At 35.0% G+C, this 20,583-nt stretch overlaps 1 protein-coding gene across 1 annotated transcript in view; it reads left to right on the forward strand.

Annotated features, from left to right (window-relative positions):
* Positions 1 to 20,583, forward strand: part of LOC131671652 (sphingomyelin phosphodiesterase) — a 938,839-nt gene that overhangs the window by 806,793 nt on the left and 111,463 nt on the right. The window contains exon 9 of the mRNA XM_058948252.1: positions 11,390 to 11,574. Within this exon, the coding sequence (XP_058804235.1) occupies positions 11,390 to 11,574 (185 nt within the window). The remainder of the gene's footprint in view (positions 1 to 11,389; positions 11,575 to 20,583) is intronic.

Consider the following 20,583-nt stretch of genomic DNA (forward strand, 5'->3'; position numbering starts at 1 on the left):
TCTAACATTTTTTTCACGCTGAAAAAACGCCTACAAAGCCTAGTTTCTACTTACACTTATTTCGATATTGTTGACTACGGAAATTTTAGAAAAATAAGGGATCATTTATTGAAATGTAACTATTAATACAATTACACGATAATCTTTCTTATTATTTTTTCGATGCAGTGAGTATTTGATCATCGAGTGATGCACAAGTGTGTGTACTGCATTCTACGCGGAAATCAAAAAATACAACATAGAACTATCCTATAAAAAAAATAATTAAACAAGTAAAATACGCAAATTGCCAAGGTAACCATACTGCAAGCTATAAAAGATGCCCGATTTGCAAACATCTACACCAAAAACTGTTTCCCAGACTAAGAGAAAAAACTTTTGAAACAAAACAATCAAAACACAAAGGCAGAATTAAATGAAATAAATACACAGGTCGAGCTAAGTAAACACTCTTGCGACAACAACAACAATAACACAAATAAACTTAAACACATGATGAAGCAGTTAATGCAATTAATGAACACTATGCTTAATCTCCTACGATATTAATAAACAAAATATCAGAATGAGCAGCTTAAAACTCGTTTTCTGGAATGCTAACGGTCTAATGCAAAGGCACTTGGAATTAAAATCATTCTTAATCTATGAAAATATAGACATCATGTTGATATCAGAAACACACTTTACAAGCAAGAACTTTCTCATTATATCAAACCTCACCGTACATAAAACGAATCACCTGCTCAATAAAGCACACGGAGGTACTGCAATTATAATCAAAACAAAAATAAACTACTACGTTCACACACACGCACACACACACACACACACACACACACACACTAGCGAAATCAACCTACAAGTAACACAAGTGTAATCATCAAGGATAAACACGGCCCGATAACAATATCTGCTGATTACTTACTTTTAAACAAAATAATAAGAAAAGAAAATTGTAGATTTCTTCCATAAACTAGAAAATCTCTTTATAGCAGGAGCCGATTCACATCCATGGTGGGGTTCAAGATCACTAACTAACATACAGAGGCGAAGTACTATACGAATAATTACAAATAAACAACTACATTCCGATATCCACTGGAAAACGAACATACTGGCCAACAGACATAAGCAAGTTTTCGGATTTAATTGACTTTATAATTCTAAGAGGAATAAATAAAAATTATTTTGAAGTGTCATCATGTTTAGACTTATATTCAGATCACTCATCGGTATTAATAACTTTACTCTCTGAAGTAATTAATACTGTAAATAAGCACATTGTAGTTAATTGGAAGAAATATACTCGTTTCATCGAGGAACGCATAACGTGTAACGTTCATCTTCAATAAGCCAACAACATAGAAAGCAATATCGGTACACTCAACTTACTTTGAACTAAATCTATTGACAAATGTTTTACTTATATAAATAATAATAAAACACAGCAAACTAAAGCCAATGTAATAGTTCAAAAAATCCAAGAAAAGAAATCATCAAGCAAAAGGTACCAGAAAACCAAATCGTTTCAAGATAAAATAAAAATAAACAAAATATCCAAAGAACTAAAGAAAATGTTATACAAGGTGTCAAATAAGTAACGGAACAAAGCTGTAGCTTTTTAGGTACAGATTATTAGACCAAGGTCAAGATCATTCCTTTAGTAACTTTCAACGCGGAATCCGATGGTGACCTTGGATTTGACCTTGAAATAACCTTGAAGGTCAATCTCAAGGTCAACTTTGTTTTTTTAAATGGGAACCCCTATTTTTGACAACGGCAATCGAAAGAGCGGAAAATTTTACGTCCAAAACGGTATTTTTAAATTTTTTTTCATGGCCTTGAGAAGGTCGATTTAAGGTCAAATGCTTGAAAAACTGCCTAAAAGCGTTTTTTTAATTTTTAAGATATCGAAAAATGACCTCTACAAAATTTGTTCAGAACAGAGTGGGCCACCCAATGCACCAAAAACCTTTGACCTTTAACCTAATTTTGAAGGTCATTTCAAGGTCGAAGTGTTTTTTGTAATGGAAACCCCTATTTTTGACCCCGGATTCGCATATAGCGCGAAATCAGAAAGAAACATTCAAAACGCAGTGAGTGGAAAAAACTTATCCGGCAAAAAAACTGTACCTATGTCTCTGCTTTCTCCTCATTTAAAACAACTTGACTTTCGGTTTGGATAACCCGTTACTTTATTATTCAAACAATCAAAGGTCAAAGATAAGGTCACTGTAACATGCTCTCAGTAGAATTTAATAAATTTAGCCCGAAACATTTTGGAAATGTTTCGCGAATAATATTGGATCTGAATTTCACATGACCTTAGCGATGAACGTCGTGGATCAATCGAAACTCAACATAATACCTTATCCAAAAGTCGGATTTCGCGCTATGTGCTAATCCGGGGTCAAAAAGAGGGGTTTCCATTACAAAAAACACTTCGACCTTGAAATGACCTTCAAAATGAGGTTAAAGGTCAAAGGTTTTTGGTGCATTGGGTGGCCCACTCTGTTCTGAACAAATTTTGTAGAGGTCATTTTTCAATATCTTAAAAATTAAAAAAACGCTTTTAGGCAGTTTTTCAAGCATTTGACCTTAAATCGACCTTCTCAAGGCCATGAAAAAAAATTTAAAAATACCGTTTTGGACATAAAATTTTCCGCTCTTTCGATTGCCGTTGTCAAAAATAGGGGTTCCCATTTAAAAAAACAAAGTTGACCTTGAAATAACCTTGAAGGTCAATCTCAAGGTCAAATCCAAGGTTACCATCGGATTCCGCGTTGAAAGTTACTAAAGGAATGACCTTGACCTTGGTCTAATAATCTGTACCTAAAAAGCTACACCCTTGTTCCGTTACTTATTTGACACCTTGTATGAAGAAAAAAACATGTAAATGCGGAAGTATCTCAAAACTCTGAGAGTCCGATAGAAACAACAGATTATTCACTATGGAAAGCTACTCAACAAATTAAAAGATCAGTTTTATATATATATATATATATATATATATATATATATTTATATTTATATTTATATATGTAGTATCGAAGTTAATCGATTGTAACGAATTGAAACTATTAGTTGAATACATACGCAGTACTGGAATAAAATACATCAGACCTATTACGTATTATATACCACCAAAACTTTACTTAAAAGAAGTGAGTACTCACATAATTTCTGTTTGTGATAGACATTACTAGGTGAAATTAATCACATCTTTTTTTCTTTGTCTTTAACTATTCTATTGCATATAGCTATAAGCATGAGTTACATCCACGTGTTTGCGCGCACGAACTTGGTGATTGTTAGTTAATGCGGATGACGTACTTTTTAGATTATTAAATTGATAAAAATTCCGATTTCTATGTATTAATGTCGAGTAATAAAATGACAAATTCAGATATATTCGTGTGTTTCTCCGTTCATCGTGCCTGTAATCGAATTCCCTCTTGCGACTAGTAATTACGATGTTCATTATTTAGATAATAGTGAATAATAAAGTCGAAGTATCTGGATCGCGATATCGTACGGTCACCTTACAACTAAATATTCTACAATTAAAGCGCCGGTGGACCAGAGCGTCCGTAAAGCTTGGCAACCGCCCGAGTCCAAGGATACATTATAATTATAATTATATATCGCTTCCGTTGCAATTTTACTTGTGAGTGTGATGTGATAATGGCTGTACCATCTGCGGATGTTGCTGTCATGATGTTTGGAGATTTTGGTAGATCAGCGGTGAATAACAAGTACAAAACAAAAAAATTGATCCTAATACACTATATTGCGTACTACTCCTATTATTATCTGACGTATTGATGTTTACTTTATTTATTTTGACGTGAAATTTTGTAGATATGACTTAAGTAATTAATAGTGTTTTTCTGGAAAACATTTTCTTAATTTATGTAAAAGACTTTTATGCCATACTTTATCAAATGCCTATGCGACGTCAAGGAATATGCAGGTGCAATATTGTTTTCTTTTCTATAGATTTCCTTGCAGTTAATACTATACTGTTTACTTTTTCTATCGTGGAGTGGTTGCATTTGAAACCAAACGGATGGTATGGGATAAGTTTTCTATTTATTAAGTTTATTAGTATTCTATTAATTAAATTAATTCTAGCTGAAATTATTTATTCAAAAATTTTTGATGATACATCAAAAAAACTAATCAGCCTATATAACATCACTAGTTCAGTTACTTCACCAGGTTTAGGAATCAAAATAATTTCTGCCATTTTTTATTGAGTAGCAAAACAACAGACGTAGACATGCATTGAAAATAATTGTTAAATATCTTATTACTATAGTAGTTAGCTTTTTGTAAATCATTTTCCCTCTAATATTATTAAAACTGTGTACTTTTTTTTCTTTATACTTTTGATTATGAATAATACTTCCTTTATTTTTACTGCTACATTTAGTGTATTATTTTGGACTTTCAGGTCTTCTAGTAAGGTGTCCTCTTCTTAAAAGGTAATTATTCTTTGATGAGGTTTGAATACTGTATATAAATGATAGGCAAACATATAAATTTTTTTTTCGACTGATCTAACCCATTCGCTACATGGTTTTCTGATAGTTGAAATGAATGATATTGGTCTATTTAGTTTCTTTGTAGCTTTCTATAATGAACAATCTGTTGTTTCTGTTAAACTCAGATTTCCATTAGTGTAGTACAGGTCCTTTCCTGCGAAAAATATGGTACGTATTGCAAATAACACAAATACTTGTAAAAGGTGCGTAAGACGCTGTAATGTAAGACGAAATGTATGAGGTCTGTCCGGAAAGTATCAGGCCTACGTTTATATCTTCGCGCCATAGTGTTCGAGCGACCTCTACGGGACAGAAACGTCAACAGTAAAGCCTCATGAATCTATTGGTTACTTACTGACACCTGCCGGACGTATAGTTCATGCGCAGCGTGTCTTTGTTTACAGTGCCTTTTTCGCGTTCGTCGGATTTTGATATTGTCAAAAATGACTGAAAAACAAGATTAACGAATTTGCATCAAATTTTGCTTTCAACTCGGAAAAACGAGTTCGAAAACTATTGAAATGATGCAAAAGGCCTTCATTTCAGAAATCATCATTTCAGAAATTTTAACCGAAAATTTAGGAATTAAACGCGTGTGTACGAAATTCATCCCAAAATTGCTCACAGCAGAGCAGAAGAACATTCGCTTAGAAATCGCTCTGGACAATCTGGAAATGGTCAATAATGATGATAATGTGCTTAGAAAAGTTATTACATGTGATAAATCATGGGTTTATGGTTATGATCCTGAAATAAAACAACAATCTTCACAGTGTAAGCATTCTGAATCGCCAAGACCAAAAAAAGCACGTCAAATTCGGAGCAATGTCAAGTCAATATTGATTATTTTTTCGATTGTGAAGGTGTTGTACATCACGAATATACACCAACAGGTCAGATAATCAAGAAAGAATACTATGTTCAAATTTTGGAACGTTTGCGTGATGCAGTAAGAAGAAAACGGCCGCACTTTTGGGAAAGTGATGACTGGCTTCTCCATCACGATAATGCGCCAGCGCATTCATCCAATCTTGTGCAGCAGTTTTTGAGCAAACACAATATCGCATTGCTTCGACAACCTCAATACAGTCCCGACATAGCCCTTTGTGACTTTTGGCTGTTTCCAAAACTAAAAAAAACACTCAAATGACACCGATTCGATGACAAAACAACGGTTGAAAACAATGCAACGAGTGTACTTAAGACTATCCCTAAAAGTGAGTTCCAGGACTGTTTTGAAAAGTAGAAACTTCAATGGAACCATTTTATTCAATCAAGTGGAGATTACTTTGAAGGATGCCACCCAGCAGATGATAAAGAATAACGCTAGCACGAAAATATAAAGGTAGGCCCGATACTTTCCGGACAGATCTCGTATATTCGGTAGGTAGCGAACAATTAACTAACGTCTTGCTGAATATCATAAAAAGAGAGTTTGTGCATACTGAGATAAATAGAGTATAGAGATAGCAAATACACCCCCCGCCTTTGTCGTAAGTGAATGAACATCATTCAATTGTAATTTTGCTAGGTACTAATGGTATAGAATTTTAACTGTTTTTTCTTCCAAGGATAAAGTTGATAGATAAAGAATGTATCCTCCAGAAGTTATAATGGCTATCTTCACAGCGGTAACTCGAATAATTGGGTCCAATATAAATTGTAAGAATGCGTTCAGGTGACCACTTACAAGTAAACTACCCCAGATATATCTCACCTAGTATATTGAAAATAATTTGACCAGTATCATTTCCTTCCCGTTCATTTGGCAATTGAAGGGATGTAAACCATCTCTAAAGTTCAACCCTAAAACTTATAAAAACAAGGAAATAGAACCTTTATTGGTAAAAATAATACATAAATACTTTTTTTTAGAATAACAAGTAATATATACTTTGTATCACCAAGAAATTCAAAATAGTTTCCGCGAATCGTAAAAAAAAACAGTTTTTGGGGTCGAATTATAGAGCTGGCATTCATTTCTTAAATCGTAAAACTAGCACGAACGAAAAAGCATGAATGAAATATTTTTCAATGTACTACAACATATCAAAAATGAAGAAAATCGGTAAGGTACATCTGGGATAGTTTCCTTGTTAGTAGCAAGACAACGTTTAACTTTCAGGACGACAAGTTGACCGGTATCAAAGTTGTTACTCGAATTCCTCTTTCGTTTCGATTTAGTTCTTTCTTGGATTTATGATATGAACTCGGTTTACCTACTTTTCCAAAATTCATCACGTATGCATCGGAGAAGTTGAAAATACTGTATGTAATTCTCTAAGAGCAGGTGTAACTTCCTGAAGAAAAACACGGAACAGTACAGATAAGAAGAAGCGACGATGTAAGAGCTTACAAGTCATCTAGATCCGATTTTAACGGACATAGTGGCCGTAAGTTGAGGCAAGCCTCAATCTCGGTCAGGTTAGTTGACATTTCCGCGAACAAGCGCATTTTCTTCAGTACGTACTTGTTTAATTTGGAAACTTATTCCATAGATCTCCTTAGTATGGGGTGTTGTTAGGAGTAAACGATCATATAAAATACGTTCATTAGCAAAGGTAGATAAGGTCTATATTTAGAATTCTAATGCCTTGTTTAACATGGATCATGATTCAGCATCAATGCTGTGGAACGTCGTACCATTATTGCGAAAATCTATTTTGGATTGTCTCTCTTTTATTGGACAAATTTTACAAAAAATAATTAAAATTTTTTTGGAATATTTTTTATACAAAATATTTTAGTTCCATTTCTTAACTTCATATAAGGTACATGATTACAAAATACAGCAGTGGTGATTTTGATTTCATTCACTGCATCAACAACTGTTTAATCGGGATCTATAATTTACATAATAATTTTCGCATCTTCGGCCCGAGCGCAAACAAGAACTATCCAACGGGAACGGATAACTCATACACAAGCGAGATTACTTTTTTATAAAATTATAGAATTATAATATTTCTTTTATCTTATTACTATTTTCTTAAAAAGAGTAGTGGATAAAATACAATGAGCGATATACTAAATATTTACATTTATTAGTAGGTATCTCCACATGCGGAATAATCTCCACAGCCGTGAGACACTTGGACATCATGTCATCATGTCATTTTACTTTTCCGTTAGATGATTAGGGTTTTATAAATGACTAGAACTTTTAATTGAGGTTGAATAAACAAATATATCATATATATTTACAAAAGAAAAAGCTTATATGCTACTACTGGTCGTCAGTAAAAGACTCGGCTACAATTCTGCAATAAATGTCACAAGACAATAATAATAAAAAAAGTATACGCATAACTACGAGCTCACAATAAGGTCGAGAGTTGAATATTGCTGTCGACCGTCGGTAAGGACATGTGCCCGCTAGCCATCGTTAACCCTCCACTCTTCACGTAAGGAGGAAACAGTGTTCACGGAAGGAAAATATATAGAGAGAATTTGATGTCCAAGGAACACAGAATTGTCGTACCCAAGGGAAGAGATTATCGATCTCCATAATCTCACAAAAATAACAAAAAATAGATGAATATACGAAACGCCGTATCACCGGCTTAGACGATCTCGTTCCATTGTATAGGAGATTGTCCAGAGACAGAAATACCCGGGGCTATTCGTGGGCCGAGTATATTAAGAAGTCTAGTTATTTGTTTCTTGTACGTGGTAAACGCGCCACATAGCGGTACACTGACAAACTAAGTGAGACATGTGACTATTGAGAAGAATCGTTAGGGTTGCTGCATTTGGAATGAATCGACGGTACCATTATATAGTCCCTAGGAATTTGAATAGTTCTTTTTTCGAATAGATGGTACTAGGTCAGTGATTGCTCGTATTTTATCTAGGTCAGTGTGAATACCATTTTGTCGATGATGTGGCATAAGTAGTTCAAAGCTTACACAGAAATTATATTTGTTCTGGTTCATGCAGAAGTTTGCTACGTGTAACCGGTCAAGAACTATTTTTAAGTGTTCGATGTGGTCTATAAAAAGTTTTTTCTTGTTTGATTATTTTATATAAATATATACTGTAATGTGGCACATTACAAAGCCTCTCCTGAGTGCTGCATTATTTGCAACACCTCAGAAAGGCCATCCCCGTCCCTTGCTGCCCCGTAACCGGTTGTTTAAAATAAAGCTAAACACGCCCTATACTGAACAATTATTATTTTCCATGTCCGAACTACCACGCCGGAGATATGGGCGAAACAAACTTGCCCAACGCGATCCGACGGACGCTCAAAGAGCAGACAAAAAAAAAGGAGCGCACCACAGAAAAAGAGAGCGCACGCACACACTCACACACATACACTCCCGACCACGTGTTGCCGGCTGGCAAAGAAAAATGCAAAACCTGACTGGGAAATGCAACGGAGATGCATGTTGATGACACATGCAGATCCGTTACACTCCCAGACATCAACACGAACACTCACGAGGCACTGACACTCCTGGGGCGAGCAGAAAATCGCCGATGAAGTGGCAGCCAGCAATCAGCTGTGTCGGGCTGCCGAACACCATCAGCGACATCCTGAGCGCCACACACACGAAAATCAGCGACCACACACACAAATACCCGGAAAAAAACCACAGAACCAACACGGGAGCGCCCCAGGAGGCGCTCCAACAACCGGCACAAGGACACGAGACGTACGCGCGAGAAACTGAGCGGCCATCTTGAAGCGCCGATATAGTTTGAGAGCGAGCGAGCGAGACAGACTGAGACAGAGCGAGCGAGACAGAGCGAGCGAAATAGACGAAACAAGAGCGAGCGAGACAGACTATTTAAAATAATAGATAGAATAATATGTAAATGCGAAGATGAGGGCGCTACGAATAAAACGGCGTATATTATATACGTATCTCCTATAATAAATTAAAATATTAAATTGGAAAAGAATGAACACGAAACAAATATCGAATTGTAAAATTCGCACGCGACCGACACCCCTATTATGATGGCGAGCGACAACTACCCCCTTTAGGTTTAAATAATAATTTAACTAACCGAATTCGAACATCTGACAAAATTCGCTAGTGACGTCACGACCAATAGGCAAATTAGAATAAAATTTGATTTCCGTCCGCATAGACGAATAGATAAGAGTAGGGGTAGATCCTTTCCGACAATTAATGATAGATACCTTAGTGGGGGGTGAGAGAGAGAGTAAATAACGACGAAAGTAGGAGAGTTAAGGAGGGCGCTGTATTATTCTAATTTACATACGGACCAATGATAAAAATTCGGAGGGCGCTACCGATATCCGAATTAGCATACCGACCAAGAATAACATTTCTTCTCGGAAAGAGGAGAAGAGAAACGATCTTTGACCGCGAGAAGCCGATTCTCGTCCATTTTGCCACTGGATATCCGCAAGGAAGGAGCTAACAGCTAATCGCTACCAGATCATTAGCGCTAGACGCCTTAGATATCTTGCCAATTTGTTTGCTAATACCGCAAGGAGAAAATTGTAAGTAGGCAAAGTGCCACTCATATTATTTATTCGCGGAGTGCGGGTTAGATTAGTTAAATTATTTAGTTCGGTGCTGTAGGTCGTCGCGACGCGTGGATCCGTCGACGCCGGTGCCTACCGGATCGTGCTGACCTGTCCGCCATTCCGTGAAAATAAATTGAGTGTTCGGTTACGAGAGAAAATCGCGACTTAGTATTCGCGCTGACCTTTCGTCAACTTCTATTAAGTGTTCGGTTACGAGAGAAAATTGCGACTTAGTATTCGCGCTGACCTTTCGCCAACTTCTATTAAGTGTTCGTCTTACAAAAGAAAATTGCAATTTAGTATTCGCGCTGACCTTTCGTTAGTTATTTAGTACAAACGTAGGTTCAATTGAATTAAATTGTTTTGACTAATTATTCGCGCTGACCTTTCCGCCATTTCGCAAACCGAATTTGAACGTTAGATCTTATAAAAGAAAATTGCGATTTATTATTCGCGCTGACCTTTCCGCCATTTCGCAAACCGAATTTGAACGTTAGGTCTTACAAAAAGGAAATTGCGACTTAGTATTCGCGCTGACCTTTCGTCAACGTTTATTAAGTTCCGTTTCACGAGAGAAAATTGCGACTTGGTATTCGCGCTGACCTTCCGCTAATGTTCCGATTAAATTGTACTTTAAGGATTAATGAAAATTCAGAATTTTACCGACCATATTTATTCCGACCTCGTATGTGAGAAATTTTTAATGCATCAATAAAACGATTAATTATCTTTATATTTATATATAAAATTTACTGGATAACCTACCCCTGTTGCATGCTAGCGATTTTCAGCCGCGAGCGGTTACATACGGGTTTCATGAATTCGCTATATTTTCGGATTATTCGTTAGGTAAAATACGCGCGATTTCGAACGTCCTCACGACCTGACTTAAGGAGTCATCATCTGAGCTGCCGGCGTACCCTAGTCAAGGAAAAATCGAAGGAGAGTTGGACACCAAAGGCCTGAAGTTAGGATACCACGCGTATTCCCCCCATCTGCCCACTCTGCGCAGTCGCCGTTAGGCAGACCGGGATACGCGTAACCCTACTGGCCTTACCCCCGACGATCGCCGTAATCAGCCGACGGTCTGGCGCCCTAAATAATCGGGGGTAGAGCCAAACAGGCCTTGTGGCGGAAGAACTCGGAGCGCGGTCAACACCCCCGAAATTCCCTGCCACAATACTTACAAAAAAATTAAGATTGTTTTAATTAAACTTTAAATGAAACCCTTATTTATGTAAATACTTTGAATATTTAATGGAAATACATGCATTTATCTGTATATTCTTTTGTTACACTTTCTTAAGGAAAACTGACTACATTACTCTTTCTGCAGTTGGTTATAGATCATGAAACATGGATAATGAATCTCAAGGAAGCCAACCTATATGATTATCCTAATTGGTACAAGTCATACAGTGCACGACAAACATTTCAGATGCCTTCATTGTTACCAAAGGATTGGAACTCTCTCATAGATAAAATGACAAACGAAGCCAATGTTTTTGACATCTACTACAAGTATATACTTTGTATTCAATATTGTCAATAAGTATATTTTAGTACTAAAATTACTGTTTGTATCATATTTTTCCATAATTTTTGTCAATGCCAATTTTTCGTGAAAATGCTAATTTATTGTTTTTTGAATTTCAATCTCGGAAATTTTTTACAATTTTATTCGATGTAAAAAAGTATAATAAATTTCGTCTGCATAATTTAAGTTGTCAGGTGGAGATAACGCAAAGAATCACCGCGCACATCACAAATTGATCGGTTTATTAAACACATCTTTTACAAATACCGCACGTGTACAAAATGGCGACGCGTCGGTATAGTAACCACTAAGTGAGTTGAAAAATTCGCTATGCTACACCATTGCAACGATGCTGTTACTCCCCATACTACACTAACCAAGCCCTTAATTGTAGAGAAGCGGCAAAGTTGCTCGTTGATCTTGCACGCGCGAGAAGAAAAAGCCTCACTGATTGAAAATTTCTCTGTCGCTAGATGCAGTTGTTACATACCGTTCATGGTGTATCTGCCCCTGTGTTTGTAACTATTTACAATTGAATAAATGAATTTAAATACGGCCGTACATCTACTGCAGATGAACTCGGCTTGTTAATGGTTTGGTGAGGCAAGCACATGCTCAATCCCATTTATGACTAAAACGTTTGCAAAATCTGCCCGGCAATATTTCTTGCCATTATCACTGGCAAGGTAGTTTGGCACCTCCCATAGAAAAAAATAAACTCTTCGCGAGTCTGCGCCAAAGTCTTCTCCGTTATCGAAGTGAGAGATTTAAGTTCCATAAACTTCACGAACAGATTCTTGAATACGATCAAATTCTTAAACCGATTCCTGCTGCGAGATAACTCGACCATGTAGGTTACAATCACTGCCTATTGCTGCTTCACCAATAGTTTGCTCATCAACCTTTTCAATGCTTATTTTGAGTCGCGATGTCGCCGTCGAGCGGTGCGGAGGTGCAACCGCCTGACGCATCATCGCTACATAAGCATTTCAAGTGTCATCCAAATATAAAAGTTGGAGTAGTTGTGTGTTTAGTATGTGGTAATTTCTATCATACGAGTGAAATAGTAGCAAAAATCAATGCAGGAAATGCAATCAAACTAATAAACAGCTCATTCATAATATGCCAGGAGCATCCAAATTTTGCACTAACATCAAACTTGCCATATAGGGACTTAAGTGAACAAGCTAGTGCTTTTATAACACAATTCAAACTTGTAAGTAGAGAACAATTAAAACAGGAAATATTAAATGAGCTTGTGCATGAAAAGCAAATTTTAAATGAAAACGATGATAATATGGACGTAACACAGATCAGTGATTTGGATGCATTACAACAATTAAAAGCCGAAAATAACCTATTGAAAGAACTGTACAAAGAAACAAAAGAAAAAAATGAATTGCTCAATGAACTACTAATTAAAGAAAAACAAAATAAAAATGCAAATACTAACATTATGAGAAAAACATATGCTGAAACAATTGCACTACCAAAACCTAAACCCAAAAGAATACCAAGATTAATAATAAAGAAAAAGAGTAATGATAACATAAACTTAGAAAATGAAGTAGCACATTACTTAATTAAAGACAAAAACATACAAACAAAAAGTGTACAAGTTAAAAATACTGACACAATAATTGTCAACTGCATGACCGAAGAAAATGTCACAGTATTAGAAAAAACTTTACAAAAAAAACTACTGGCACTTACTGTTCTAAAAGAAGAAATACGTAAACCGATAATTAAAGTAGTAGGAATTTCTAAAGCTTTCACAACAAATGTAAAAGATATAGAAACTGATATTAATGCAAGAAATTTTAGTCAATACGAAGAAAAATGCAAAGTAAATCATGTATTTACAAATGAAAAAAATAAAACAGTAACTGCAATAGTAGAAGTTCCATCTATTTTATATAAACATATAAAAAACAATAGTAATAAATTATTTATTGGTTGTCAAAACTGCAGAGTCTTCGACGTCATCAATACATATCCGTGTTACAACTGCTCAGGTTTTGGCCACGGCGGCGGAAAGTGTGAAAAAGCAAAAAAAGAGCCAACGTGTTATAAATGTGCAGGCAAGCACCAAGCAAAAATGTGTAGTAGCAGCATACTCCAATGTCCAAACTGCATTTTCCACAATGAAACATATAGGAAAAACTACAACGTAAACCATAGTGCAATCGACAGCGAAATGTGTGAAGTTTTAAAAATGAAAATAAAAAGGTATATTGAAATGACAGATTATCCAATTCAACCAACTCATCAAAGATATTTTGGTAGAATAAACTTTGAAACAAACACACGCAAGATATACAACCGTCCAAGAATAAATAACAGTTTATCGTTATCATCGTTATCTACACCAAGTCCAACAGGTAATAAAACCAGGAGTACTAAATAGTTTTCTGCAATATTACAATATGGATAACAATTTATATGATATTATATTTGAAAATGAACATAAAACAGATAATATTGATGATCTAAATAAATATATATGTAAAGAAAATAATATCATTCTATATGTATAAACATCAGAAGCCTAAAAAAAAATTACAATAAATTGCTAGTATTTCTGAAGAACCTCGATAAAAAACCATGTATAATAGTATGCACAGAAACATGGTATTTAGAAAATCATGAAATGTTCAATATTCCAGACTATAAAATATATTATAATGAAAGTAAAATAAACAAATCAGATGGAGTTGTTTTGTACATGAAAGAAGAAATCATCGAAATTACAGAAATTCTTGAAATAGATAAATTAAAAATAATTAACTCTAATATTACACTAGAAAACAACAAAAATTTGATGCTGTCTGCAATTTACAGATCCCATGATTTATCTAAATCTGAATTCCTTTTGAATCTCAAAGAATTATTGAAAATAAACAAAAAATATAAAAACAATATTTTAATGGGAGACTTGAATTTTGATATATTGAGAGGAGAAATACTAGATCAAGATTTTCTACAAGTACTGCTAGAAAATGGATATTGCCCAGGTCTACATACCATAACAAGACCATCCAATATTGATATTAACAAAGGTACATGTATAGATAATTTTTTTGTTAGGCTAGAAAAAGTCAAATATAAAACTTACGTCCTCAACATACCCTTCAATGATCACTACCCAATAATGATGAGTCTAAGGAATAATTATAAATGTACACAAAAAACCCATTTCAAAATAATAAACTATTTTAAACTAAAAAATAAAGCCAAAAGAACTGTTTGGGCTGACATACAAATAATAAAAGACCCTAACCTAGCTACGAACAAATTAATAGAAAAAATACAAACATGTATTACGGCATCATTTAAAAACAATAAACACAATAAGAATAAAATGAACCCAAGGAGTAATTGGATAACTAAAGCAATAACGATATCATGTGCACACAAAGAAAAACTTTATAATAATTGGAAAAAAGATCCCAATAATACAATAAAAAGACAAAAATATAAAAACTATATAGAAACTTTAAAAAAGACCATAGATCTAGCTAAAGAAAAATATGAAAAAAATCAAATCAAAACAAATCAACACAATCCACGAAAATTATGGAAAATAATCAACAACAAAATTGGGAAGAAAACCATAAAAAACAATAACATAAATCATCTATTAATAGGTAATAATAAAATTACAAACTCAAACGACATTGCAGAACAAATGAATACATTTTTCAGTACAGTAGGCAAACAGATATGTGATAATATTAGACAACCAATAAATAGTAACATTACTCTACCATCTATGAACAACAACAGTATTTTTCTACATTTAACAAATAGAATAGAAGTTCAACAAACAATAAGAAAAATGGGCAACAAAAATGGAGGATCTAACGGCATCAACACTCAGGTACTAAAGATGATAATAAATTACATAAGTGATCCGTTGACCTATATCTTTAATTTATGCTTACAAAAAGAAATATGGCCTGATGAATTAAAAAGTGCTGAAATTATTCCTATCCATAAAATTAAAGAGAAGTATCTACCAACAAATTATAGACCTATATCTTTAATATCAAATATTGCCAAAATTTTTGAAAAATTAATACAAATCAGGATTACAAGTTTTTTCAACAAACATAATTTATTTTCTAATAAACAATTTGGTTTTAGAAAAGGTCTTAGCACCAAAAATGCCCTTACTACCTAACTAACTCAATATACAATCAACTAGACAAAAGTAAATCAATAGTAGCAACTTTCTTGGATCTAGCGAAAGCTTTTGACACTGTGGACCACAAAATTCTACTCAAAAAACTTTACAGATATGGAATTAGAGGAAGTGCGTATGAACTTATCAAAAGCTATCTAAGTAATAGGAAACAAAGAGTTAAAATCAATGGTGAATATAGTCAATATCAACAAGTCAACATTGGCGTACCACAAGGTACAATATTGGGACCTTTATTTTTCATAATCTCTATAAATGATATGTTACAATTGCTACCAAATGATAGTGTGTCGGCTTTTGCTGATGACACGGTAATTATCGTGAAAGGCGAAACATGGCATGAAGTCGAAAGAAATATGAATTTCTACTTAAACAAAATATCCATTTGGCTAGCATTGAATAAACTGTCACTAAACATTGACAAAACAGTTTATATGGCTTTTGGAAATAACTGCAATAGCAACTCAACATATCTACATATAAATATAAAGGGTGCACCCATTCGAAAAGTTGATAACACTAAGTACCTTGGAGTGCATTTCGATAGCCATATGAGATGGGACCTGCATACAAACATGCTATACAATAGACTAAAATATCTAACTTATATTTTCCACAAATTATCTAGGATAATGAGCACAGATAATCTACGTATGATTTACTATGCACTTTTCCATAGCATAACAACCTATGGTATTATAGCATGGGGTGGAGCATACATTGGAAGACTCAAATATATACAAACACTACAAACGCGACTATTACAAATAATAAATAAAAACAAGTTTATAAATGAAAAAAATCCACTAAACATAGATCAAACATTCACCATGGAATCTCTAGTGTATCACTATGTCAACCTGCAAGATATGTTCCTAAAGAAAAATTCCGTAACAAGGAAAAAAACTATACAGCCCCTTAAAAGAAAATTAACAATCAGCATTAAAGATAGCTATACAAGAGCTTTAGCCACCTTCAATCAACTACCTTCTCACCTCAAAACTTTAAATAGCAATATAAAAACAATAAAGGACAAAATAAAAAAATGGATCAAAGGCCATCCGTACTAGATACTAGATACAGGAATACAATGAACCACAAAATACACTGCAACAATTTACAACAAATCTATTACAAACTAAAGCAACAAGGGAACTTTGATAGTCTAAATTCAGCATTGAAAGTCCATGTGGATGAGGATAAGGATAAGTTTCTCTTGGATGTAAGGACATATTTGTGTTCACAAGGCACTTGTACACTTAATCAAAATCGTTCTCATCGTCGAATGTCTGAATATAACATGAAAAAAATAAAAGTATCAGATAACTACAGAAAAATAATTGAAACAATTGCAAATGTGATTGATAAAGCATCAATGACGACAATTGTAACGGCCAGACAAATGTTAATCAGATATTGGAGATAGAAGAACAAAATTGAAGATATTAGTGAAGTAAGCTTTTATAGGAAGCATTCTTGCTACCAATATTAAGCCATACTTCATTTGTGAAATATTATAAACTATTATACAAAATGACTCTTAGTTTTAATTTTTTTTCCTTTTAATTTCTTTAAGTGTTAGTAGTTTTATAATACCAGACCAGCGAACAGGTTTATCCTCTGCCGGGTTACAAATTTGTAATGTATAATTGTATAATTATTACTACTTGTTGTAATATTTTGTACTATACTCTGGTTAATAATAAATAAAAAATAAATAAAAAAAATTATTATTCATAACACACTCTATGAGAGTTGTACTCTCGAGCTATTCGTTCGTAGATCATTTCATGACAAAATGCCCAGTCGATAGTTTCTGATGTGTATCACACATAACCCGCTCTCAATGTTGAAATTGTACTATGAGTCGCATATATTTTTTTTTATGAGTCACGAAATTGAAAAGGTAGTATCATATGTAGTATCATGTCATCATTATGTAGTATCCTATATCCAACCTTCTAATTCCTATACTTAGTAAGATGTTACTCGATATCTTCCGTAGCTGAAGATACCAGGGATGAATAATAAGTACGAGTGCAGCAATTTTCTCCCCATCATCGAGCTTATATCACTGCTCATGAGGGACCTGATAAATTATGTGGTGTCCTTTAAGTTTCCAAATTCAAAGTTCCACTGCTGCAACTCGAGTACCTACCTTACAGCCTCTCAGTTGAATTCTTTTTGCTCTCCAGCCAAGTCAGAATCGTATAATCGGTACCGCAATAAAATGCGTGTCCTCGATATATAAGGTTTGAATTTTTAAATTGCGAAAAGCAAAATGAGGCACTTTAACTCGAACACCATGTAATTCCTCTCATAGACATTCAGTATTTGAAGCACACAGCAGATTAGGTTGATTATAGCCGTCGTGATCCTTCTACTTGAAATACGCATCACAATAGACTTCGAAGAGCTTTTCAAAATAAGATTTTAATAGCATCAGAGTTTCCGTGACAAAGCGTTTCAAATATTCAAGAGTAGTTTTGATGTTCCTTTTCTCAGTATCATCGCCCCTGTTACGATGGAACTACATTAATGGCACCTTAATCTTGTATTTATGCTCTATAAATCAGGGGAATTAGGCTGACATTTTCAGAAATTTTCTTAACTGTTTGATACTTTGCGGCACAGGATAATCCAGTACCTGCTTTACTCTTTTAAGGTCATGGCCCAGCCCATTCAACTTCGAGCCGATAGCTGAGAAACATGACGCTTTAACTACTGAATTGACATCACAGATAAATTAAGGACTCGCAATCTCTACCAACACCGTCTCTAATCAAACAGATGCTTCGGGAAGGACTTCGTCAGCACGATTATGTCATCCGAATACTTAAACACATACAGATCGGAGCTCGAATCGAAGAGTATATCTATGAGCGTTACGAATATTACCGGCGCATTGATTAGCTTGAATATCATTTAGTTCTTCTCCTAGAATTCGTAATCTGAACAGCCAAAAGCTGTATATTATTTGCATTCTTCCAACAGAGGTCCCTGCAGGTAGCTTTACCGGTCGATCTTAGAAATAAAACGTTACCCTCGCAGACGCTTCAATATATTATAATTTCCAATAGATTATTAACTCTCGGGGTTACATATGCATTAATGTGAGTGATTTTGTTAACAGGTCGTAAGAAAATACATAACGTATTTGTTTCATACTACTTCTTGACAACTACGGGTGCACTGCACTGCTGACTCTGCGATGGCTGAACAAAACCTTTCGCGTATCAGGCAAGCAATCTGGCCAGATAAATTCTAGCATTTACGATGAATACTAGTACATGAGAGTTTTATCGAATGCACATCTTATACGTTGATGACATGCTTTATTAGGATTATTTTCCCTTTTGTGACCTTTGGCACGACACTTCATAAATTGGTCAGCTTGTATTATAATGGGTGTAACATAGACAATCCGATACCTTGACTTACACGTGTGCAACCTTCCGACTCAAACGGAACGAAACCTTTAGTCTGCGCCATCTGAGCAAAGATGTGCCAGTTCTTTCCTCTATCAACCAATCAGCCGTTAGCCCCATGGTCGGTCCTTACCTAAAATACCGAAATAAAATCCACGTCAAAAATAATATCGTACTACAGTATCTTCTCACATGCATGCACTACGATTGTACGCTTCACATCATTTATCGCTATTGTTAGCGTGAGGGTACTTTCGATCTCCACCAATGTTTATGAGAATCAGTGCTCCATGATCATCGATCCAGTTAGATTCTGATTCTTCTGAAACTCGTTCGTGATTCTGCGGCCTACTACCGTCATATGCGCGCAATACAATTTTCCTACGATCCTCATAACGAGTAACGCGAGATTCTCTACGGCTTTCACGATTATAGAGTCAGTACTGACGTACTCTCATCTCATGGTTGGGGAATTCTATCATACCAAAAATAATCATGTCATCACCCCTATTCACGGTCCCTTTTGTAGCCCTATTCGGCTCTACGTATGTAGAATCCATCAGGTCACCAGTAGACATAATATTTCACAATTGCAATAGGTTTTAAAACTGGAGCTTTCAGCATTAGAATTATAACATCTGTAGATGCTCCACGTGTAATTATTCACATAATACCCCTCTTAATGACACCTAAAATAACTGCGGGGTACTTCAACTTCCGATGACCGCAACATAACGATAATACGTTCCCATAAACCCATTAACTAACTTCTGCAGCGCTCTGTTACAAAAGCTGTTCGTGTCAGAATGATATTCCCCGCATTGTTAAATCGGTCGACAGCGGCTTTACAGACTTTTGAAATGTTGCGATCGACGCATTCATTGACGCGCGGTAATACTCACCAATATATGTTTTGGTCCGCGACTGATTCGCCACTGTTCGACCACCCTACTTTTCTCGCTTCTTTTTCGACTTCTTTGCTCCTTCAGCACCGGTCTCTAATTTTGTGACAGCATCCTCCGTAAAACAGAAAATGGTACTACTTCTTCTCGAGTTAGCGCCGCTTTTTCAGATTTTCACCAAAGTGCCGTTGTTCAAATCATTAATCTCTTTATCCACTAATATCATTGATATTCGGGATGTAGATCTTTAAGAGGATCAACTAATGTTAAATAGTGAATACTGAACGTTTTTTTTGTTAGCTTATAAAAATCGTCCTAATAAAAGTATTATCCCAAAAATTTTTTGATCTCGAAGGGCTTGATATGAGATTTTATTTACTTATTCATGAGTACCAACATTTAGAGACCCTAGACAGTTCCCTTAATCGTAATATCTTACTTATTGAGTAAATTAACTTT

The sequence above is a fragment of the Phymastichus coffea genome, unplaced genomic scaffold (genome assembly GCF_024137745.1).
Source record: "Phymastichus coffea isolate CEN01 unplaced genomic scaffold, Cenicafe_Pcof_1.1 PCOF00010, whole genome shotgun sequence".
NCBI classification, from domain to species: Eukaryota; Metazoa; Arthropoda; class Insecta; order Hymenoptera; family Eulophidae; genus Phymastichus; species Phymastichus coffea.